General features: G+C 39.1%; 2 protein-coding genes across 5 annotated transcripts in view; one reads left to right on the top strand and one right to left on the bottom strand.

The window, feature by feature from the left end:
• Positions 1-5,248, top strand: part of LOC308387844 (uncharacterized protein) — a 113,214-nt gene extending 107,966 nt beyond the window's left edge. For all 3 annotated transcript variants that reach the window (XM_080868151.1, XM_080868150.1, XM_080868149.1), the window contains one exon: positions 1,719-5,248. In XM_080868151.1, coding sequence (XP_080724277.1) covers positions 1,719-1,819 — 101 coding nt within the window. In that variant the 3' untranslated portion in view covers positions 1,820-5,248. The remainder of the gene's footprint in view (positions 1-1,718) is intronic.
• Positions 5,249-5,461: 213 nt separating this feature from the next.
• On the bottom strand, positions 5,462-24,207 carry col9a1b (collagen, type IX, alpha 1b). Of its 2 annotated transcripts, XM_080868153.1 has the most exons (38): positions 24,069-24,207; positions 23,895-23,968; positions 22,761-22,847; positions 22,438-22,570; positions 21,705-22,101; positions 20,720-20,803; positions 20,120-20,140; positions 19,698-19,760; positions 19,558-19,593; positions 19,413-19,475; positions 18,428-18,481; positions 18,060-18,095; positions 17,868-17,891; positions 17,705-17,758; positions 16,717-16,770; positions 16,486-16,518; positions 16,348-16,404; positions 16,201-16,254; positions 14,631-14,684; positions 14,458-14,511; positions 13,354-13,407; positions 12,741-12,794; positions 12,565-12,618; positions 12,413-12,466; positions 12,244-12,297; positions 11,748-11,792; positions 11,580-11,633; positions 11,447-11,500; positions 11,292-11,345; positions 10,605-10,676; positions 10,396-10,431; positions 10,247-10,291; positions 10,101-10,133; positions 9,834-9,980; positions 8,052-8,106; positions 6,945-7,133; positions 6,744-6,821; positions 5,462-6,515 (listed from the first exon to the last, which is right to left on the bottom strand). In XM_080868153.1, the coding sequence occupies exons 1-38, from the start codon at positions 24,083-24,085 to the stop codon at positions 6,319-6,321; spliced, it is 2,778 nt and encodes a 925-aa protein (XP_080724279.1). In that variant the 5' UTR covers positions 24,086-24,207; the 3' UTR covers positions 5,462-6,318. The 2 variants fall into 2 exon arrangements, with proteins under 2 accessions (XP_080724279.1, XP_080724280.1); XM_080868154.1 differs by lacking the exons at positions 20,120-20,140; positions 20,720-20,803; positions 21,705-22,101; ... (2 more) ...; positions 23,895-23,968; positions 24,069-24,207 and adding an exon at positions 20,193-20,524.
• Positions 24,208-24,370: the final 163 nt, after the last annotated feature.

Genomic DNA, 24,370 nt, shown 5'->3' with positions numbered 1-24,370 from the left:
GAGCACTTAAGCAGTAGATGGATGTGGCTCTGATGGAAAGGGCAAGTTGTGTTTTCGCAGGGAGGTAAAGGACAAGGCAGTACCTGCAATTCTCTTTGTACAAACTATAGTGGAGGCAAGGCTCCCTCGAGCTGTGAATGGGTTGACTGATGTAATGAACACTCCTGTGGCAGGACTGCAGTGGAGGGCTTGTTTTTGTTTTTGTCTCTTGTCTTTTTTTTTGCAGGCTTTCTGAGAAAGAAGGTGTTATTCTTGGTGTTGTTTTCGTATATGAACAATATACGAGAGACCATGAAGCAATGCAGACCGCTTTGACACTTCAGCAAGCTGTTGCTAAGTAACATGAGATACTAATGTCTCATCGGCCGCGATGACCTCACCATATCAGACAGCGAGGATGTGTTCTTCCTCTCTCCTCCATTCTCATTACAGAGAAACCGGAGAATTCATTAATTGTAAATGAGATGTCCTCAGTTCTGAATGATCCTCCAATGCAGCTATATAGTGATCTATTGATACTCACTGCAGTCCCACTTTGCATTACATCAGAGGAGCATTTCTCAATTAAATGAAAGTAAAGAAGAAGAAGAAGAACTGCGACTGTAATTACAGACTGATTTTTTTAATTGATTTTAAAACTAAACAAATTAAATGCAATTTCAAATGTTCTAAAATAAAAAGACCGTGTAGAAGCTGCACCTAATATTTGTTTTTTATTTTTAATTAGCCTTGCAATTAGTCTTTCACGCTTTGAGAAACTGGAAGCAGCAAACCTTAGAATGGCTGAGTCATTTTCTGATCAAATATTGACTAAATTAACTAAGCAGGAAGTTTTATCTCTTGTGCTTTGAAATGCTGATGAATAATTCTCAATAGGAATTGTCGTCTGCTTGACACTTGATTTCAAAGACACTGCTGGTTTAAAAAAAAAAAAAGTATACATTAGTGAATATAAATGGAGCAGATCTGCTAACAAACCAAAGGTAAAAATCTGCCTGGTTCTTGTTTTAATTCTTCTAAACATGTGTACAAAGGTAACACTACCCTGGATACACTGGCTAACCTTTTTGCTTGTAATTTGCTTTTAAGTAAAATAAGAATACACAATTCCCCGATGCTTATTTCCAGTGGTGAGTTCAATTTAGGACTTGCAATACATTCACGATAATAAAGAAAAAGGTCCTGCTAGCCAGCCCGCTCGTTAGTCGAAGGAAATGGGGAAAATGCAACTTTAACAAGAAATGGCTTGAGAATAGTGATTTATCTTGGTGGTTAAAGCTGGCGGCTGGAAATACTTACAAAGCAGATTGCTCTGTGAATGGAAGGGGTTTCTTTGTCTTTGTTTTAACATTAATAAACCTATTTGTACATGTGTTTGTACAACGAATTTATCTTACCACACTGCTAATTTTGAACTCGTGTAGCTTTCTTTACTTGGAGATAGTATACTTTTAATACTCCGTGCAATTTCGAGGTCCGTGTGAGTGGTGAGAGCGGGACTTCCAGGCGATGATCTAAATGTAGCAGAAGCACTATAATGTTCACAGCTGGCTACCCTCCATTTGTGATTCTGTACAGCTCGCCTGTATGGACAGTGAATGGCTGTGAGTGTTTGTGAGGGGAACATGTGCCTGCTTTATCACTAATTGAAAGCTCTTCTGAATGATGATAAAGTGCAGCCTGGTGCCGTAATTAATGCACTCTAATTCTCTGTGAAGGCCCACCTGGGATCTCTTCTCGGGGCCCTCCTGGCTCTCCAGGGCCCCGTGGACCCCCCGGTACTTGCGACCCCAGCAACTGTCTTCTTCCATCTTTGTGAGCCCAGCAGAGGGGTTTGAGCTATTACGAAGACAGCCATCCGGCTCTGAGCTCAGTGCTGCAGCCACACAGCAGGGGAAGTCGGAGAGACTCACCGCTGACCTCTTTCGTTTTTTTCACTTTACTAAAACACTCAGATGCTGTCTGGGTTTTGTTTTTCTGGGATTGCTGTTGGGTTTGTTTTGAATACAGCTGAAATCTCTTTGCAATGCAGTACTTTTAAGTTATTTTCCTTTTTTTAAATTTCATATCCTCTACTGTGACGTGATGCATTCCTTGTCAACTCTCATGTCTTTCACGACCATGAAATGACTCCTGTCTGAAAAAAAACACCATCTTAATTATGTGTTTGCCTCTTTAATGGGCATGTCTATGCACTCTTCTGTTCGCACTCAGATAAGCTGTTGTGCCGACCGAAGGTACATCTCATGTTTCTGTGTTCTCGTGCGTGTTTGCACGAGTTTCTGTGCGTTTGAGGAACAGATTAGCTGAGCAAATGTACTTATTGTACGTGGAGGTGTGAGAAAATAGCAGATTTATGAAGCGCCTTATGTAACCAAAGTGCAGCCGACGTGTCTGATATAGAAATTATTTATTTTAAGCCGCATTCTGCAAGAATGTATTTTCAAAATGGTCACAATGAATGTAGGAAATGTAGCATGAATATTGAGTGACGTTGTTACTAGAAAGTGGATTTTCGGATTACCTGTAATCCCGATGGAGTCTCTGGTGACACGTTTGCGTCGTGTACAATGATCACTTTTAAAAGAAGCTGCCGTATAATTGTCGGTTAACGCGTCTTCCAGTTTTCTGCAAGTCACGAGTTGTTAACTGAGCGCTCGTCGTAAGACAAAACCAACAAACAGCTCAGTGACACTGTTTGTCTGGAGCTTCTTTTTTTAGCCTTTTACATCATTTTTCTCCACATGAAATGAATGTAATTTAAATGGCGTTTGTGTTCAGTGATTGTAGCGTGACCCTTCATTTAGCTTTACTGTGGAGTTAATCTGTAAATATTGTGTATTTTAAATGTTTGTTTTTCCTTTTCATTTTTCTTGTGTAATGGGGTGCGTTAAGGGACCTGAAAACATCATTTTCATCCATTTTTTTGTCATTGTAACAACACGTTAAGGTTCTCACCTGTCACACAGTGCTGCAAATTATTAACACATATTGTTTACAAGGTGTCGTGTATGACAATTCCTCTGGTTTTTATGTATATTTTTGATTTTCACAAACACAAAGGAGATCAGAATACTACACTACAGCTAACAGACGCATCAAACTTTTCATGTACTTGAACTTTCTCGTAATCGCACCGTGGTGTTTTTAACAGTTGGGTTTCAGGGAGCTTTGAGACTGGATTTATTTATGTGCTATGAATTTTCTGAAACCTTTGAAGCCTGTGCATTTTATCTAAACAGGCCGTGTAACTGTAGTGTAGATCTTGTGCAGAAACACACATTTTAAGAACTTAAGTACGCTAAAGATGACAAAGGAATTTTTTTTAAAATCCAGCATTTACACATTGGATTTTAGTTTATTCACTTCTTTAAAAAGTTTTTGTTCTTTCAAACTTTATAATCTCACTAAACAATAACTTTTTTGTGTAGAAGAAAAAGATAATTAGCCTGTAGTGTATATTGGTTTCCTCAGGTTTTCATTTTGAGCTCTGTTTAATTAGAGCTTGATGCAAAGACTTTAATTTGACTTTTAAAGAGTCCTGCTGTGATTCATGTTTGAAACGTTCTGTGTGTGTATCTGAAATTTTGTGACATTAAGAGCTCGGTTCTTTCTGTCTCTCCTTTAACATCTGCTGTTTGACACTTTTTTCCCTTTGTACTTCACAGTCATTATTCTTCTCTTATACATGTAAATTTTAACTCACATCTTACAGATTTTTTTCCCCATTTTTTTTTTTTACATTTTTCTCAGCATGCCAGCTTGGTTTTATCTCTGCTAAATTTTATCAGACTGGGTGGGTTTAATTTTAGAGGAGTACTGAATCAAACGCTTGCCACAAACTTCATTTGTGAGTTGAAAGAGCCCCCTGCTGGACATGTATTTCATTGCTTTTGTAATGTGAATGGGAAACTATTATTCTTTGCTTTTGTAGGCCACATAAAATCCCCTCCTTCTAGGGGCTCCTGTCTTTTCATCAAAGTAATTTTCATATTTGGTTTTAATGGGTTCCCGTCAGAGACAATAACACTGACCTTGATGAGATTCAAATGAGACAGCATCAGCAAACTAATGTGACCTAAACTTTTTCAGCGTGCTGATGAAAGCACCTCCCTCCATATATTGAATTTAGCTTCAATTGATATTAATGTGCACCAGTTTGTGGCTTCAGTTTAGCTAAACAGCATAATAAGTAGGGAGGACACAAATTGGCTGCTGATGACACAGCTCACTTCACTAGAAATTTGAAGCCATTCATATTACTCCAATTGTTCTAAGTGGAAAATGTCAGATGAAAGCAAACTCGTGGACGGAGTCATTGAAGGTTGAAGCGTCCTAAAACAATAACACCGCTTTCATACGTGCACGTGTTTCTTTCTTTTTTCCTTCTTTTTTTTTTGCATATTCTCCCCAGTAATGTAAGTCGATCCGGTTGCCACATGTGATCTAATCTTGTAAGCAAAGCCTGTAATGAGATGTAATATGTAGCAGACTCTCAGCGTGGTCCCTAGGATTAAAAATGTCTGCCTGCTGGTCTCAGTGAAACTGATCTCTGCTCTTTTATAAGCTCATGTTGTGCCATGTGACTTCAATGTTTGTTCTTTGTTTGAACACCTACCTCAGTCTTGGTTTACCACAACTACATGATTAGATTTGTTGTTGTTGGGGGGGAGACACCAAAACAACTGTTGCCTTTTAACTGAAAAAGCGAATGAAAGCCTCATGTCTATGTAAAAACACACATATTGCAGTCCTGTTATCAGCTGACGTGCTGATGGGATGACAGAGAACAGGCGCGGTGATGTTCCTGTTGTTGGGGGAGTGTAAGGGGGAGTGGGGGGGTGGTTACCAGGCATCAGAGGTTATACTTTACAGCCTTCTTTGCAGCTTCTTTCATTTACACTGATTAATGGCATCTGCCTTACACGTGTGCAATAAATGTTATTCAGTGCGTGACTTCCTTGTATATTCTGCACTTACACTTCTTTTCAATAAAACTTTATTCACAAACCTGATGCTGTTTCTGTGTTAATTATTGTTCTTTTGTTTTGGGGGGTGGGGTGGTAGCCAGTTTACTATTTCAACATGCTTTTTTTAAATGTGGTAGCGTAAATAGCGAGGGATATGTGTCAAACTAGTTTGGAATTGAACTTATTTAAGCAGCTGTGACATCAGAGAAACAACTGAGGCAAACATTGTCACTGCAACAATTATTTAGTAGCTGCTCTGGAGAGTTTTTGACTATGTCATGAGGAAAAGTGCTTATTTCTTAGAAGAAAATGGAAATTTGTACCTCTGTAACTGGGAACGCACCATCTGCTGCAGAGGATCTGGTGATGTGATTGAAAGGTGCGAACAGCTGGTAGATTGTGAGACTGTTTAGTCAGTTGTGACATTTGTATTTTATTTCATTTTTAACTCCGAGGTTCTTGGAAAAATGGTTAAGAATCATTTCCTGATACTCTTTACAAAATATATTTTTATCTTTAATCACACCGGTATACAGAATAAATTAAACACTCCATATGCTGTCCTGTGTATTTCTTACTTTGATGATGGTTTTCCCTCATCCTTCAAACATACTCCCACATATGCACAGCTGTGCTCTGTTGTCATTCTTTACAATGAGGTAACATTTCACATCAGGGGGTTTGTAGGGAATAGAAGTAACCACTGTTCAGTTTTTACAGATTTACACCATACAGCAAGCCTGAAAAGACAGTCAGAAATGTAAAACTATATATTCAAAAGAGGGTATCAGAAAGGTTATCTTTGGAAGATCAGCTCATAGAGACCATGATGGTTTGAAACCCTCAGCTCCCCCAGCTCTCACCCCCAAAAAAATCCTCATCCTGATTTAATTTAGTTAATTATTTGAGATGTTCTGGGAAAAAGTGGAGGAAAAGAAAGAGCTTTTATTTCGGAAAACTAGTTAAGGGAGACCACAAAAAGAAAATTCAGGCAGAGGTACAAGGAGAGTGGGATAAACAACCATTTCTGGTCATTTTTATATGTCGGAAATGGGAGCACAGTCCTGAATATATCAAAACAGCTCTCAGGTAGAAAAAAAACACACCAGAACAGGCTAGATTTTTGCAGCGCATAAAAAAAAATATATATGTGTGTGTTTTTCCACGACTCAAAGAGGCTGGCTGCTTCTGATGGAGATGTGGCTGGCACAAAACATGCTCGTAAGACAAGAGGTTAGCGAATCAAAGGCACTGTGCCAGCTAGAGCCCCTGGGAAGAAACTGTGAAAAATGCTGTGTGCTCAGGGGAGATAATTCGACAGTCTTTCTGTTCTTTGCCAGAATGTCTCTTAGTTTCCTGCAGGTCCCTTCACATCCAAGGACTGCTGCGCAGCTCCTGCCTGAAGGTTGCAGGCTGATGGGTCACAGTAACCATTAGGACCGGCTGGACCCGGAGGCCCGGGCACACCGAGCTGTCCAGGAATGCCAGGAGGTCCCCTCTGCCCATCCTGACCGTCACGGCCATAGCCAGGCCTTCCCGGTTCCCCTGTGATGACAAAATATGCTTTACTTAATTGCTGACTTTAACAAACAGGTTAACATTTATCCTTAATGTAACAGCTACTCACATGATTTATTATAAAAGACTGTTGGTTGCTTTTCAATAGATTAGATTTAGCAATGTAGGCTTTATTATTTTATTTTTAGGTTGTTTAACTTTTGTAATGTGTAATTGTGCATGATGATAGTCATACAGAGATAAAAATGTACTCACCAGGAAGTCCAGGTGGTCCAGGTTGACCTTTCGGTCCTCGAACAATGGGTCCTCTGGCCCCTCTGTCTCCCATGTCACCTGTAAGACGTATTATATAATGATATATAATTTATTTACAAAAAACAAAAAGAAAAAAAGAATTGTGCCGTTGTTTTGTTTAATGTCTAATTAAAAAGCAAATACGGAGAGCGCGTTCATCACCTTTGGGTCCTTTTGCTCCCATCTGTCCTGGTGGCCCTTTGAGTCCTGGAAGGCCTCTTGAGCCAGCATGCCCGGGGAAGCCGTTGTCTCCTGGAGGACCAGGAGGCCCCGGTGGGCCAGGTTTTCCAGGTAAACCAGCAATGCCAGACTCTGGCCTCCTTAAACTAGCAGCTAACTGAGTCAGCTGTTCTGTGGAAGCGCAACAGAAAGATGATGAACCATTAGGTGAAAAACAGTCACTGAATGCTTCTCAACAGCTCTAGTTGATAGTTGTCAAGGGCACTTTCAAGGCATAACACTTGAGAATAAATCATTTGTCACCAGAAGGCTCATTTCTAAAAACTAATGTCACACTTAGGTCCGAAACAATTCTCGCGTGGGAGCTCTTAAACTTGAGCACTGGACACGATCGAGGTGAAAGTGTGGTCATGATATCCCTCAAGCCTTTCCTGCTTTTAACCTTTTTCCATAGGACACCAGTAAATTGAGCAGAAAGGAGATAATATTCTTTATTTCAACCAATCAGTGACAGAAAATTTATGTTCATGGTGCAAAGGATCTAATATTAAACTCCCGTGGCTCCCTTCTGCACGGTATTTTGCACTTAAAATTCCAGTTTTCTGGCTCCTGATGAAAATTCATGCTGTAGCTGCTCGACTGCTCTTTTTTTTTTCCTTTTTTTTTTAAAGATTTCCTTCCCAGGCAGACTCTTTGCTTGGAGCAGAGGAGTGTAGGTCTGCTGGAGGTGAAATTAATTTTTCAGCACATCGGGTATAAAATAGTCATGAGGATAGGAGATGAGTTGTGAAGACGTAAGAGCAAAAGAATGAAGAGAACAGAGGTTGTGACTTCGGTGAAACATTTCTAAAACTCGGAGGAGGGATCTTTCATCCATCAAATAAACAAAGGCTGAAGCTTATTTCATGTTTTGGCTATGAGACCTTCCCTTTTTCAACTTCAGAGTATTCAGCAACCACCCGGATAAATGAGAAAATGCAGCCGTGGCTCTGTGTGTGGTTGTGTAATGAGGCATTCTGGGACGTATTAAAGTCATGAAATGAGGCACGGGGGAGTGATAAATGGGGTCAAAGGCCTATCTTTTCTTACCTTGCATGACTCGCATGCAAACTTGTTTGATGTGCTGATCACTTGGCTGTTTACCCTAGAAGGGAAGAAGGAAAAAGATGACTTAATAGATTTCATGACAGAGTTTAAGGCATTTAATGCAGAGACTCAACAGTGAAGCAGACCATCTTAAAATGAAAGATTATTAAGTCCTCTTTATGTTGAGAAAACACTGCTGTTCTTAGGCTTATATAACAGGATTAACAAACACAAAGTGCACAGTGGTAGAGCAGAATACCAGGCTTACTTTCTCCTCTCTTGAAAAGTTGACATTTGTGGAGATACAAGTGTTCCCCTTACAACCTCACAGGTGTTGAATTTGAATTTGGGATTTCACTGATCTTGATAAGGAAGCATTCCTTTTGCTCACCTCCCTGTAGAGGGATGCCAGAACACCGGCAAGCCGGGGGCAAGTGGGGATTCACTTCACGCAGACTGAAGTGGGTGGGTGGGTGCAGAAACTTCTAAGATATCAGTGAAACAGTATTTCAGGAGCATCTTGAATTTTGGAGTTTAGTGTACTCACTGTTGCTATATGACACTCGTCTGTGTTATTATTTATTTTGCAGTATTATTAGTATATCAAAGCCATCAAAATAATAAAAGTGTGTATGGCTGTGATGAACCCTATATTAACTTAAAGCTTAACAATGTGTTTTTTCATTAACCTGCTTATTATTATTCTGAGGAAAAAATATGTGAGATTATATAATTACTTCCTAAATACATTTTAAAAAATAAATACATACCTACATGCATAAATTTATTTCTAAAAAATAAATGAATGGCATTATGACGCAGTGAGCTCAAAGAAACAACGCCCGCAGTTCAAATCTAGGCCCAGGTACGGTGGCGCTGGGAGGTCAAAAGTACTGCAACTTTTAAAAAAAATCACAAAAACACAACAAAGTGTTTTTGGGAAACATTAACGTGACAGAACAGCTGCAGGCGTTACAAGCTAACAGTAAGCGGCTAATAGAAAGCATGTAGCTACAGTATATAATGAATCATGTGACTAAAACACACAGTACCTGCATCTTTTTCTCCCTCTCCACAAATGAATCTTCCGCTTCTTTTAAAGCGTCTCAGAGCGATCCTGCACATGCTTTGGTTTCTGTCAACTTCTGCATGTCACGTTATTGTCTCCTCAGAAACATGCCTGTTTTGTTTCGTGAGCTTTTGCAGCGTGTTTTGTGTGTGTGTGTGTGTGGGGGGGGGTTGTTTTGTTTTGGGGGGGGGTTTTAGTTGCAGTGTATTTGACCTCTCAGGGCCACCATAAGTCTGTTGTATCCTATAGATGTATCATTTCACAGTCTTAAAGTTTTGTTCGAGTTCTATCTGAGTATTATCTTGTTTTTTAATTCACTTATTAATTATACTTAGAATTCTTTGTGGCTTTTTTTTTAAGTAAAACACTAAACATACACTGAAATCATTGCATTATATGGATTGATCGTGTTTTTGCTTACTAAAGCTGTGGAAAATGTGGCATGTTTGCATACTCTGTAACACATAAGGCAAATCCTTGATTCATTTTAGAAACCACTTGAAGAAACAAATGACAGATAATGAAATTTTAGCTGGGTTCACATCACTTCTGCTGAAAACCATTTATATAAGACAAAATTGTTATTTTATGTAGTAACATTTATTTATTTATGTATTTACAATTTGACTATTTTATTTATTACATTTACAGTTAATTGTAAGCCTTAGGCCCGAGAGTTTGGTTCATGAGTGGTAACTACTTTCTCTTGGACCTACCGCAGGACCCTGTGTTCCTCTGACTCCAGGTGGGCCTCTGTTTCCCTGCATGCCCCGTGGTCCAGGTGTGCCAGGTGGTCCTTCAATGCCAGGCTGTCCTCGACTTCCCTCGGGACCTATTCTGCCAGCCTCACCGGGGTTCCCAACCTAAAAAGACAATAGCTTTTAGACTAGAAGCATTTTAAAACCTCAGCACATTGTCAGTCACTCGGCACAAAAGGAAAACGGTGATGCTATTAAGGTTAAAAACAACGAATTTCAACTCACTTCCCCTTTAGGGCCGGGTTCTCCCGAGTCACCCTGTGACAAAAATAACAAACACAAATGTTGGAAACATTACAGATGTGCTTTGGTAAGAGTGAACGTGTAAAATATGTCAGATTTATCCTGTTAGTGTTAGTGTAACCACTTACAACATCCCCCTTTTCTCCTGGATTTCCCTCATCACCTTGAACTCCCTGTGAAAAGAAAGGAAAAAGTTTTCAAATAATCTATGCAAAGAAACCCATTTGTTATTTAAATTCAGTATTTTCCTGTTAAGAGAGAATTAATTCATTCCTACTTGCTCTCCTTTGGGTCCTGGTTCTCCACGATCTCCCTGTAATTTATAAAAACAGATGAAGACGCCATGCAAAACTCAGAAGTACAAAATATTCCATTTGTATACTCTAGAGGGAGCCGATCAGCTGGTTGTTGCTGATTATTGAGTCCATTTTTACCTTTTTTTTTAGCATTTTTTAAGCAAATTGTCTGAATTTTTTATTTACTTACCCTTTCTCCTTTTATTCCAGGCAGACCAGGAGGACCTGGGAGACCAGGAAGACCAGGGTCACCTTTGGGTCCCTATAAAAAAAAAAAAATGTACATCGGAGAAGTCGAAACATTTAAGCAAGGATAAAGAAAAAAAATGTCCAGCACAGGCCCCCTTGACACCATGCTTAGAAGTAACTGTCGTAAAGCTTAGCATTGCTAGTCATTCTCTCCGGCGTGTTTGTGTGTGTGCCATTCTCCCTTTGATCACCGTCCGGCTTTCTGAGGAATGCCAGGAGAACAGAGAGCTCTTTCAGCCCCGCTGCTTGGTCTCCCCTTACTGTGAAAATAGACCTTGTGTGAGATCTGGCCTCCATCTATTCTCTGAGACATTCCAGCTAAACAACAGCCAGGACTTTAGAGTCTGAAGTTTCCCTCTCTTTGGTTTCTTTCATTCAAAGTTTTTAAAAAAAAAATCTATAGATAATTAAGGAATGTAGTCTACCAGCTTTTCTACTGATTGCTGTTGTTGTTTGCTGGGGACACATTGGCTGCCAGGCCTTTTAAAGTGATGCATTTTCCCAAATAAGGTAAGAATGTAAGCTAAAATAAGCTAAAAAAAAAATAAAAAATAAAAAATAAATGTTTTCCCAATCAAAATGATTCACTTAACAATTACAGTCTAATGAATTTTTCTTTATAACATACCCGGGGACCTGGCTTTCCAGCGGGACCTGCAGGACCTTGCTGTCCTCTATCTCCCTGTAGGTCAAAAAGAAGATGATAAGGAGGTGAAATGGAGTAAAGTTTAAATCTAAAGCACAAGCATAACAGAAATTCTTCTTGGGAAAAAAAACACTTACAGGCTCACCAATGGGCCCGACAGATCCCAGCTCTCCCTGTTCTCCACGCTCACCCTGCAGTAACACGATACAGTGTCATAACAGAGGTGACACTAGCTATACTGATGTTTCCACAATCCCTGTTCATACTTACGAGTTTGCCAGCAGATCCTATTGCTCCAGAAAGGCCTGGGTTACCAGAATCTCCCTGTATAGAAACATCAAAGCTTATTTCAGATAGTAACAATTTAAGAGAAAAAATAATAAAAATCAATTAACAACAGAAAAAACGTTTTTTTAATATATTGATCAGGGAAAACACCTTAGGGCCACTTGTGCCTTTTGGTCCAGGTACACCAGGCAAACCCTAAAAACAGAGGACATGCATTTATATACGACACTAGAAAAAGGAAAACTGCTTTCAATCAGAGGAGCAATGTACCATTCTTAAAATGAACATCATCATAACAGTAAGAGAGGATAAAAGCTGGATTAGTGGATATAATTACATTTTGACACAAATAAGAAGATAATAACTCGTAAGGCTTTTGCAATCATTCGAAATTTCAAGATGATTCTCATAAATTCCCTAAACTTGACACATCAAAACTCTGCTCTGGCAGTTGTGCCTGAGGATGACAGTAATCACTACCTGACAGCACCGTCCACTATGTGCGCACTGTGTAATATTCATTATAAGATGCGACCCAACAGTTCTTTACTGAAATGTAAACCCAGAGAAAATATGTGAGCTTAGATAAACTGTACCCGTTGAAATGACTTAGTTGTGACAGTTTGAGTTCAGAGGTCATACTCACCGGAAGCCCTTGAAGTCCAACCTCTCCAGGGATGCCTGACTTCCCAACGCTTCCCTACAGGGAAACAGAGCAAAAGATTAATCTACTGAGAAAAATAGATGTTTACTTTCTATAATATTGCAAGTTATAACACAAGTTACAACTATTAAACAGTGTAATAATGCTCAACCTTTGCTCCAGGCATTCCAGGAATACCCTCACGACCATCCACACCTGGTAAGCCCTGATGAGAAAGGAGAGAAAGAACAATGCATGGTTTGCTCACAATGTGCACTATCTGATAATCACAGGATTATTTGTCATCACTGATACAACACTCACAGACTCGCCCTTGGGACCTGGAACACCTGTGAGTCCTCTTGGTCCTTGAGCACCCTAAACAACAAAGCAATCCAACGGTCAATAGTTTCTAATGGCTGTAAACAAACAGTCTAGTTATTCTTATGTTTTATTTATGAAAATATTCATATCTGTGATGATAAAGTGCTGCTGCTTACTTGTTCGCCTTTAGGCCCGGGTTCACCCATAACACCTCTTTGGCCTACATCCCCCTGAAATAAGTTGTCAGGTTATATTTACATGTCATCTTTAGTTCAAAGCAATCTTATTTATGACCTCCGTTTTACAACAAGTCTGCCAAAGGGACTTATATACAATATAGCAAGGTAAAGACCCCTCAATATTCAGGCAATCCACAATGAGCAATAAGAGAAAGAGGAGAGAGAAAAAAGGAACGTAGAGACCGAGGAGAACAAACAGGACAAAATGCAAACTATAAGGAAGAGTACACTAAAGGTAATGACATTCAGTATTTGCATATAAACAAATCAGGAGTGAAAACAGGGGGAGTGCAGAGGAAATGCTCAGTGTTTCATGGGAAGTCCTCCCAGCAGCCTGGGTCTATAGCAGCATAACTAATGAATTGTTCAGGGTCACCTGATCCAATGCTAGCTCTAAGCTTTAAGAGATTTAAGCATAATCATGAAAGGAGAGTGGATACTTGTCTCCCAAACCCAAGTTCAACTTAAGAGGAGCATGAACCCTCTGCCTCTCATTCTAGTTTTGGTAACTTTATGAACCACAAATGTATTTACATTGAAACAAACTTACAGCTGCCCCTGCAACACCCTGTGGACCTGGATCTCCATCAGGACCTCGAGGTCCCTGCCAAGGAACAAAATAGGTATTAATATCATTTAATTACAACACTTTACCAATTAAATATGATTGATCTTGATTCTTTTTTTTTAGTAAAGTCTTTTTACGATATTTTAAGTACAATAAAATACAGCACAGACTATTAAAAAAAACAAGAAAACAATTTAAACACATGATCTTGAATTTTAAATCTAGCTAGTGTGTTTGGGAAATGTTGTGGCAGGTCATGTTAACCCTGTGTTGGTTTTATAATGTGGCATATTATAAAGCCAACACGGTGTTTTTTAAATCAGTGACATGTCTGGACTGCAATCAGTTAAGCTAGCATCCACAGTCTTTAACTGTGTAGCTATGCTACTGTAAGACATGGGAGTAGTTTGGTATTGTCTTGCTGAAATAAGCAAGACAAAATATAATTTTGTCTTGTCCTAAAATATAATATATATATATGTGCAAGTTACCCATGTTCCATCAGTTGTACCGATGTCACACCGTTAATACCATAAGCAATGCTGGCTTTTGAGCTAAGTGCTAATAACAAGCCACACGGTCCTTTTGCTCAGGAATATATTCCAACCACAGGATAGTTATTGATCATTTTGTTTCAAATGAACTGCAATTGAACAACATTTTCTTTTCACTTTGCATTTATGGATGCAAGAAAAAAAAAGTGTTTACTGCCAACTGTTTTCATAAGTGCTTGTGGACGACTGCAGCATCTACGCTATAGAATAGTGTCTTTTTATTAATGCAGTGCCCTCAACAATCTTATTCAAGACAAGACTCGTTCAATTTATTCATGTTACTGTTCGTTTGCCAATCAAATAAGTTCATCTCTTTTTAATTGCTAAACTTTTTTCACTTTATTTGTGACTACTGGTCCACTTTTTTAATGAACTCATGGTATCAAATTCAAAATGAACTCATATTTTCTCCAGAACTTATATTTTATCTTTTAAGAATATTTAATTTCAAAATTAGGGTTTATTTAAATGATTTACCAATTACTGTTTACATACATGGTGTCGTGGGCTTAAAAATGAAAGAAACATTTACCCTCTCTCCCTTTGGGCCCATCATTCCCATAGCTCCACGAAGTCCCTGAGGTCCCTGGATCAACAAACAGGTTAAGCAGATGCCTGGTGAGCATATTAACAGAACACAGAACAGTAACAAACAAATTGTAGCTTGAAAGACTCTTAATTCACTGATTAAGCACTGTATCTCACCCTCGGTCCTTGGGCTCCAACCTCCCCTGGACTTCCCTGCTCTCCCTCCGCGCCCTCGATGAGTGAAAAAAGAAAGAAAATCATTTGAAAAGCAATATTTAGTTAATCAGATGAAATATTGGGCTGCAAATTTAACTACATTATAAGAGTGTGGGCATACTGTGAACCGTGATGGCACTGGCAACCTATCAGCATGTTTCTTTTGCAGAAAAAAACAAATTGATGTTGCTCTTATCCACCGTGTGTTAATTAGAAAATAGGGGCAGCCATTCTGTAAAGTGTTTAATACCCACTTCTTAATGGATTGCAAGTGGGGAAACCAGACAAGCATTTAACCGGTCCCCAGCTTTGCAAATTACAAATAATATATTTGCTGCCTCTGTGGTACACCCGAGAAAGCATATCCATTAAGACAGATATTTATCAGGACCAGAGCAGAGCACATTTTCTCTTGTTAAAAAGGGCAATTTATTCTTTTAAATATGCGAATCAAAACCAGCAATTAAAATATGTAAACAATATATGAAATGTTACATAACAAGCCGAAACTAATGCAGTCAAACAGGTCAGCCGCTGCTTTTATTATGAGAGAAATTAGTAGTGCTTGATCAACTACCATCTGATGTAAGATTCAGAATTCATATTCTTCTATTTGGACAATATTCTTGCTCTTCAAGAAGATAAAAGTTATCTAGACTGTTAAATCATTCAAAAAATGTCTTGATTTTCTGGTGAGCGGATTTTTTTTGAGTGAATGAAAAAATAGTCTTCATGTTGGGTGAAGGTTGGAGTCGGGTCATATGTCATATGTAATGTGCAATTTAGATTACCATTGTCTCCTTCGACTTCAAATGTAAATACACCCCATGCTTTTATATAAATAGCATTGCTTTCTACATCATGCCAGTTTCTTCCATATAAACGCAACATTTACTTATTCTCTACTTCAACATTACTTACAAATATCGTGAGATAATACTCTTAAAGCCCCGCACAGTGCCGTTCTGTTGTTAACTGTAAATATCTTTGCGTGTGAGAGTTGTGTGAATTGCAGGCAGGCAAAAGGCGCCTCAAATGAAACTTTCAGTGAAGGAGAAAATCACTCTCAGTGAAGGAGTGCAAGCTGACAGTAAATCATATCCTGGCATGGGGGTGATAAAGGGAGATAGCCCCAGACTCATTTCCATTTATATAGTGCGTGGAGACATTACAGGGAGAAACTAGATCTGCTTGAATGTCATTTCGAATAAATCATCGCCCGTGCATGACAAGGAGTCAGAGAAATTACACACAAGCTTGTATCACTTCCTCTTGAAATTGAGCAGCACAAATAATCCTTGTCTCAGTGGTGTCGGGAATCAATTTTTTAAAGTTTAAGTCATGCGCATTTTTTCCCCCGATGTGCAACGTTGTGACAGTTGCGGGGGGAAATTCGGTGTTTTTAGTGATTATTTACACAGTTATAGGAGTATAAATTCACTTTGTTTATGTGCCGAGTGTTTATATCAGTTCATATGGCTAGGCATAGTCGTGGAGTAGATTTCAGTTTGCAAGCATTAACATATTTTACCTTGTGTCCTTGTTTCCCAGGTTCTCCTGCTTCACCCTTTGCACCTTTGTGGCCCTAGAAACAAGGCAGGCCAAGGCTATTAAAACAACAACACTATTTTGGGATACTAATGTGATTTCAGAGCAAACAAAAGTGACTTCTACTCACCTTCATGCCAGGAAGACCAGGATGTCCCGAGGTCCCAGGTGGACAGGAGTTGGGACACTAAGCAACACAATAAAAGTCAGAAAGTATTCCTAAAATCTAGTGTAAAAACAAAACAAGAAATAGGGAAAGTAATTTTACCAGATCAGTGCTGCCAAGCACTCCAGAAGCACCCTGAAATGGAGTGAAAACTGCAGTTAACATTTTCATAACTCAACATCATCAGTGATTAGAGGAGCTTGTAAATATGCTAAAAGAAAGACAACAGTGTTTATTGATGGCAACTAACCAATTAAACCTAATGGCTTTAACATGTACATCTAGAAAGTTTGGAAATTTCATCAAATCCCAAATAAACCTTTAATCACTTACTCTGGGCCCTGCTGGTCCACGAGGTCCCTGTGGCCCTCTCACACCCATAGCCCCCTGTGATAAGAGGTGTAAACACATCAAGTCTACACAGGGAAGATGTGCACATGGTGTATAATTGCTAACATGCAAGAGGATAAAAGTACAGCAAGGCATTTCTTGCTGGTAATGTTGCAAACCAACATTACCAGCTTACAATTTGATTTTCAGAATAAAAGATGTGGATTATTATCTACAGAACACAACCAAACTATTAACAGGGATTTTTAAATCACTAGATTTTGACTCTGATTGTGTCAATTATATCGGTATATAGAAAATAAACTGTAGCACAGCTGGGTCACAGGAATGTGGATTTTTTTCTTTTGGATATTTAATGTACTGTTTCATGTTTCATAGGACAAAATATATTTACTGTGATTAGAAATGTATATTATGATTTATTTTAAAAAGCCAAAAGTCCGTCTTTGATTGAAAAATATGATTTACATTTTTGGGGGTTGACTTTCTTTTTAGACAAAATAATTATTTGTAATAAAAAGAAAACTGAATTGATTAGATGATACTTTCAGGTTGGTAACAGTGTGTGAGTGTGAATGCATTCTGCATGTGCACATATATATTTTGTCGCTTTATAGGGGTATTAACACATCATACCTACAGGGTGTAGAGATGCACAATGCAACTTTTATATGTTTATGTATTTTTGGTGGTTTACGCATTTGCCTAATAAGCTAAAGAGCCCTGGTGAGATCCTGGAAGGATGCAAAAATCCTTTTGAGGATGTATCAGTAAGGGCTCCCAGATCAAACATATGGAGCTACCTGCTGTGGCTATTTCTTGTGAATAAGGAAATGGCTGTAACAGTAGTTTCTTCTTCTTTTATATTATCAGTTTGTAATCATGAAAGATACTTGTATCCTCTTGTATCCTCCTCACTGTCTCAATAAAAAAAGAACGACAATGGTCCTTTTTCTCTGCCTCTACTCACAGGTGGTCCAGCTTTTCCCAATTCACCCGGAAGTCCTCCAGGTCCCGGAGGCCCCTGCTCACATTTCAGACCATTCAGTATTATTGACACATGTTGAATACAAAATAATTTAAACTTTTAGAATTACAGGAACTTGTATTTGTTGTGTAAACAAATTACTTACAAGGGGTCCATCTGGCCCAACACCCTGAGGAGACATACAATATGATTCAATATGAGTGATGTACAGGGTTTGGTGAACATAGCAATGACTTAAACACTAAAATTTAGACAGCTTCTATATCATATGACTTCCAGGTGGCCTCGATTGGCTATTTCCTGTGACTGGTGGGGTTCAAGAGGAAATGTTACTTACAGCTGCTCCACGAGGTCCAGGTTCCCCAGGTTCCCCCTAAAAAACAAACATAAACTTCAGGATTAGGTATGAAATTCCATTTTCAGGTAAAACTGAGCTATTTGAGCCTGCAAGCAGTTCAAATTAACATTCCTTCAGTTCATCACATGACTGAGCTGGGCAATGTTTAGCCTAATGAGGAAAGATGTTGGGGCTTCGTGCCTCATGGGGATTACACAGAAGACTTGCAGGATTAAGTCTCATTTGTCATGAGGAATTGGTTTATGCACTGCGGCTCTTTCTGCCATGCCAAAAGACTGGACAGCAGCTTGGCACCATTTCACTGACAGTCTCTGAAGCAGGAAAGCAAAGGCTCATTAGTCACTCACTTTCTGTCCGGGGGGACCGTCAGGCCCAGGATCTCCAATGGGGCCTGTCAAACCCTGCAGAGAAGAGTCATCGAGTGAAATTAACACATCATGGCAAATCTCAAAACAAATCAAGTGCCTGTTTTGCTCTTATATTTTAAAAAGACACTTTCAGAATTTAAATATGTTGCTTATGATGTCAAAAGAAAATGCCTTTCACCCCACCATCCCAGTCGATATTTCCAAATTGATCAGCTGATCCCCATATGTTACACCATCAAAATACTTGTGTGGGAGGAATTCTGCTCTATTCTGTCGGAAGTGGGAATAACTTGACTTTAACACCCCAGAATTTTAGTTCACGCTTCTCTGCTCCGTCCACAAAAGGGTTTTCAAATTATCAAGCACACAAGAAAATATAAGCGCCAGGTCAGAGGGCAAAACTTTAGGACTGCAACATTCCTCCGGCTCTTTTCAAACACGACACTGAAAGAAATCATTCCACACTGTTTTGAGAATTTTCAACAGGAGACACCAACAGTGGCCTGCCAAACAAAGCTCCTATTGTTTGTCACTTTGGGTGCAGTTTCTATAGGCAGTGACTTTTTTTTATCTTGTATTTTGAATTAAGTAACTGATTTGGTCTGTTTAAACTTCTAAAGTGAAAGTGAATTCACCTAAAGACCAAAATGTAAGCATAAGATGGGCTTTTGTGTTTTCCTAACCCACTGTTAAACTCTGAAAGGAACCTAAAACATGCAGGCCGTGATGCAAAGGAAACTGGGACTCGTTCATCCTGTCAAATAAATTCCTCAAATTTTTGCACACATGCACTAAGATCCCCTTCTACATCTAAAATTTCACTCCAAAAGTCTAACGTGCAAACATGACCTATTATGTGGGAGGAACACACCTTGTGGTCCCACCCCCTTTGCAGGTTTCAGGGTTTCTTGATAACTTTATAAAATAATGCTGATCCTAATAGTACAAAATATACTTCACTCACATCATTTCCAGGAATTCCAGGTAATCCTCCAGAGCCAGGTTTACCTGCATCTCCGTCGGGTCCCTAACAAAGGTTACAGATATTCAGTGAAAAAGACACACAATTGATACAATTACTTAAATCTCTTACTATATGTAATACTTACAGGAGGACCGTCTTCGCCATCGTCTCCCCTCTCTCCCTGAAACAAAAGAGATTTAATACTTTCAGGGGTCCAAACACTGAACTATTTTTAAAGTGTCTGACAGATTATACTGACAATGGTGAAAAACTATAAGCACTTACAGCAATGCCGTCAATTCCTGGGACACCTGCAGGTCCAGGGGGGCCAGGGGGTCCTTGGTTATTCTATGTATAATGAAATTAATTGTAATGTAATAGGAAAATATCTGATTACGTTTCTGATAAATACCCAACAATTTTGTCCCTCTGACAAAAGCCAATATGAAAAGAGCAAGAACAGGTGCACTGCCATGTTATAGACAGGACTGTCTCTGAAATACTGAAACAGAATTTCGGCTTTAAATTATTCAGTAGCTGACAAAACACTGAAACAAAGAACCAATTTAAATGAAAGCTGAAAATCTTGCATTTTCCACAACAGATTGACGCTCAAACAAATTAACCGAAGAAAGAAATCCCAGTCTAAGCATAATTGCAGGTAAATTAACTTTTTGTTTGACATGCACGCTTGCAGAAGAACTTACCAGCACTTCTGCCACATCTGTCTACAGACATAATAGAGAAAACAGGGAGAGAGAGAAACATAATGAGACTTACTTGAGAGGAGCAAATAAGGACAAGCTGCAAGAGCAGCACCAGAAATGGCCCTTTAATGCGCTGGGCCCCTGTCATGATCTCCCCTGTGCAGGAAAGGTAAAAGTTGTAGTCCTTTCTCTGGGGTTTGTTAGGTTGAAGGAGCCCCCTGTAAAATAACCCAACTGACTCCGGCTAGAGCTGTCTAGACAGCCAAAGGTCCCATAGCTTTCAGTGGCTCATGTATATTCATACAATGACCGGTTACAGGAAGTGATTGGAGGGTTTGCAGGGGAACACCACAGGGAGGGGCTACATTGCTGACACTACCAATAGGCAGGATCAGCGGTTTATTTAACCTCTGCTACGACCCAAAATGAATTTTATTCAACATTTAGTGTTACCGTTTATCTTTATATAAGAATGAAAAAATTAAATTAAATTAAAGACACAAAGAGATCATCGTGGTCAGCAACTTGTTCTGTGAAGCGCAAATCCTGGACGTTGTTTTGGCCCATTCCCCCCTCTTCATTACAACTGATCATTCTTACCGATGCCCCGCCTGGGAGGTCATAACATTCCTCCTTCCGGGCTCGAGTCACATCGCAGTGAATTAGCATTGACTGCAGTTCAACCTAGAGAAATAGGAAAAAAATACTGTTAATTAGCACAATACCGTGAAAGTACAGTACAGTCTGTGTCCCAAAGGTTAGGCCCTTTAATAATATATCGTCAGTTAGGATAAGACAAAAAAAATATTTAAAGAATAAAACCAAAAAACTAAAACTATCGAATAAGTTCATGCTTATGGACAGGGAGCGTATCATAACATAAACAATTAATAATAATAATAATAATAATAATAATAATAATAATAATAATAATAATAATCAGTAAAGTTTGGATGAGGAGACCACAGACTACCAAACAGGATGTTGGAAAACCTTGCTAACGGGCGCCCGGAAGGAAGAACTCCTGTGCATATAAATAAAAGACTGTTTGGGGGTTGTTTTCATAGTAAAAGCTTTGGCGCTGCAATCACTTGAAAAATATTTAAGTTGTAATGTCACTATATTGAAGTTTATGGGAATAAACGCAAAAGATTTGTACATCAGAATGAAGACATTTGAAAAAGTGTAGGCCTGGGGTCACGTGGGTGGTCAATCAAAACAGTCCTTAGGCTTTAATAATGAATTCTATTTTTCTATTATAAATAATGAAAAGTCATTATGTATCAGGGAAGTGTGTCTTTTATGTGCCTTACAATCATCCATACTATATTTTGTGTAGCTTGAAGCATAGCCCACAGTAACAAGAAAGAAAGAAAGAAAGAAAGAAAGAAAGAAAGAAAGAAAGAAAGAAAGAAAGAAAGAAAGAAAGAAAGAAAGAAAAAGAAAAGGAAATGATCTGTAATGAAATAATCTAAGACCAATTATGGTGTTAAATCCTAAAGTATAGTTCCCTACTATATATGGGTCTGAAAGTGGGCGAATTCCATCAACTTTAGTACTAAATTTAGTCCTAAAAGAGACATACCGGAACTGCTACCACCGGGTTATCCTTGAGCTTTCCTATTAACGTGAAGCCATTAAGGCTGACTTCTAGTCTGGGTGGAATATCCTGAGAATCGATCAGGACACAGTCCACGAAAAGGGCCACAGAGTCCCTGCTGATTTCCAGGAACACTCTGTGCCACTGGTCATTGAAAAGAAACCCCAGTGGGCTGAAAACGACAGTCTGCCTCCCTCCGTTTAGCGCTGTGAAAGTAAACTCCAACGACTTGGATTCCCCGTTGAGCCTGACGGCCATCTGCTCGTCGCCGTTCACATCTTGCATTTGCCAGATATTCCAGTTTTGATTTACGGTGCTGCCACTCATGCGCAGCACTGCCAAAAATGCAAACTCCTCCGGCAATCCAAGCGGATAGGCTGATCTGCAGCATAAAGGGTGCACAGTTATTAAACCCTCAGATTTTTTTTTTTCAATTAAAAGTCAGCGGATCGATCAGAATGTATGAACTTTCTTGATTTTTTAGACTGTTATTAATGACTCTGTTATAAAATGAAACCTATTGACATCTCTTGCAACACGAAGGTTTTATTCTGTGTGTGATTTGTGTGGAAGTTAAAGATGGGTCACAAAAGGAAAGGGGTGGAGCAGGTAATCGCGCCTTTGACGGTCAGGACCATGGACAGGGTAAACGGCATTAAACCAGACAAACCACTAGGTGTCGGTGTTCACTCACACATTTCAAAGCACAGCACCTCACCTTGTGTTGATTCTGAAGTTGAATGCTGGGCCTATTTGATAAGCAACATTCTGAGAAGATGGTCCAGCCACCTTTTTCACAGTGCCCCTTCTTGCCAACTCAGCAATGTGGAACTGTGACATGATATAAAATCCTGAAGGACACATAAGTGGTTAAATATACATCTTATACGGCTTACAATACAATAGTCCTTATTGTTTATGTGCTGTTTAAGTGTTCTTTTAATGTCTATTTACAGAGAAAATGTTGGGGTCATTGTCATTATACACTCTTTTTTCTTTTCACAATAACATTACTTCATCTGTATTATAATTTGAGTCCACCTGGGAAATGATCCTCCCCAATGCTGATCTGAGGGCACATGGACTGCTGCTCCAAATGAATACCAACTTGAGATGAAAATCTCACAGCTGCAAGAAGGAAAGAGAAAGTAGTCAAAGGGCGCGTGTGTGTGTGTGTGTGTGTGTGTGTGTGTGTGTGTGTGTGTGTGTGTGTGTGTGTGTGTGTGTGTGTGTGTGTGTGTGTGTGTGTGTGTTTGTGTTTTGTAGAAGGGAATAAAAGCTCAGTGTTTGGAAAGCAGCACCAGTGCCTTGAATAAATATTAGACTATCTCTGGCTGTTTGCCATATTCTCTTTAACACTTCAGTTCTAGATTTGCCTGTTTTTACACATCTGTGCAGAAAGTTTAAGGTTTTCCTCGAGCGTGAAGAGGATCTTTCCTTTTTCTGTTTGCCAACATGAGTCTCAGCATTGCATAAAACACCTCACTCCCCCCAGATGTATAACTCTGGGTTGATGCTGTAGCGTTACACTTATATATATATTTGGCAATTTAATATACTTTGAGAATTCAGTGAACATTTGAATCTACATTTATATGTACTTGCACAAAAAAAAGCTCCTAATCAAGTGATGTTAGTGCTTCTACACATACCCATATGCTGGATATATGTAATAAAATATAGATAAGAACAGGATGCGGTAAAGAGGGAAGACATATGGAGAGAGGAAGGAAAACAAATAGTGTAAACCTAATGGGAAAGAAGGTCGTGAAATAAGTGCCTAAGTCAATACATGTCGATTTATTGATTTACTGATACTTATAAAAATAAATGCGGGTGTCCAAGTCTTTTGGCTATAGAAAAGAGCACTATAAACTCAGACCACACTGTTTAGAGTAACAAAAATGTGACAATTATTTAACATGTTAAGAAGATCATGCATCTCAAAGAAACAGTTTCAGCAAAGAAGAACAGCTGCCACAAGCACAAACTAATGATTAATATGTGTAGTATGCTGCGGTTGACAGATACCGAACATGACTCATATTTGAGGGGATGCACTGCTCTGGTAATCTTGTTACTTTGTTCCTGTTTTTTTTTTTTTTAATGAAATGCCAGCTTCATGTGTCATTGATTTGTCAGCAATTGCACCATACAGCTCAGAAGATTACTTACTCTGGGAATGAAGTCCAGTGCAGAGGCACAGTGGGATCACATAGCAGCAGCACAATGAATAGAGCAGGATATTTCTGGAAGTTAATCAGAAGAAATCCTTGGTTCAGGTTTCTGACAGCACAGCCAGACACAACTCGTATTATTCTTGCTGTTGTAATTAAGTAAAAAGTTTACCTTTCGATTCCACCCATTTAAAAAAATTACCTGCTGCAGGATTTATTTTCTGATTTTCTTCCAGTAGTGAGCAAAAAACCCCCAAAAAACGCTGAAGTGTTGCTCGGTCAGCAGAAGTAAATAGCTTCGGGTCTCAGTGAGAGGTCTCTTATAAGCTTGGCTTTTGTTATTTATTTGCAGGAGTGAGTCAACAGTCTCTGCAGTGTCAACTTCACCGTTCTCTTGCACCCACCTTGGATTTTATTTTAGGCCTTTAATGTTACTTCAGGCATATATAACCTCTGTATTGTAACCCATTTGTA

This window comes from Rhamphochromis sp. 'chilingali', assembly GCF_963969265.1.
Source record: "Rhamphochromis sp. 'chilingali' genome assembly, chromosome: 20".
Classification (NCBI taxonomy): Eukaryota; Metazoa; Chordata; class Actinopteri; order Cichliformes; family Cichlidae; genus Rhamphochromis; species Rhamphochromis sp. 'chilingali'.
The sequence above is the reverse complement of the archived record's forward strand: the minus strand, read 5'-3'. Positions and strand labels throughout refer to the sequence as shown.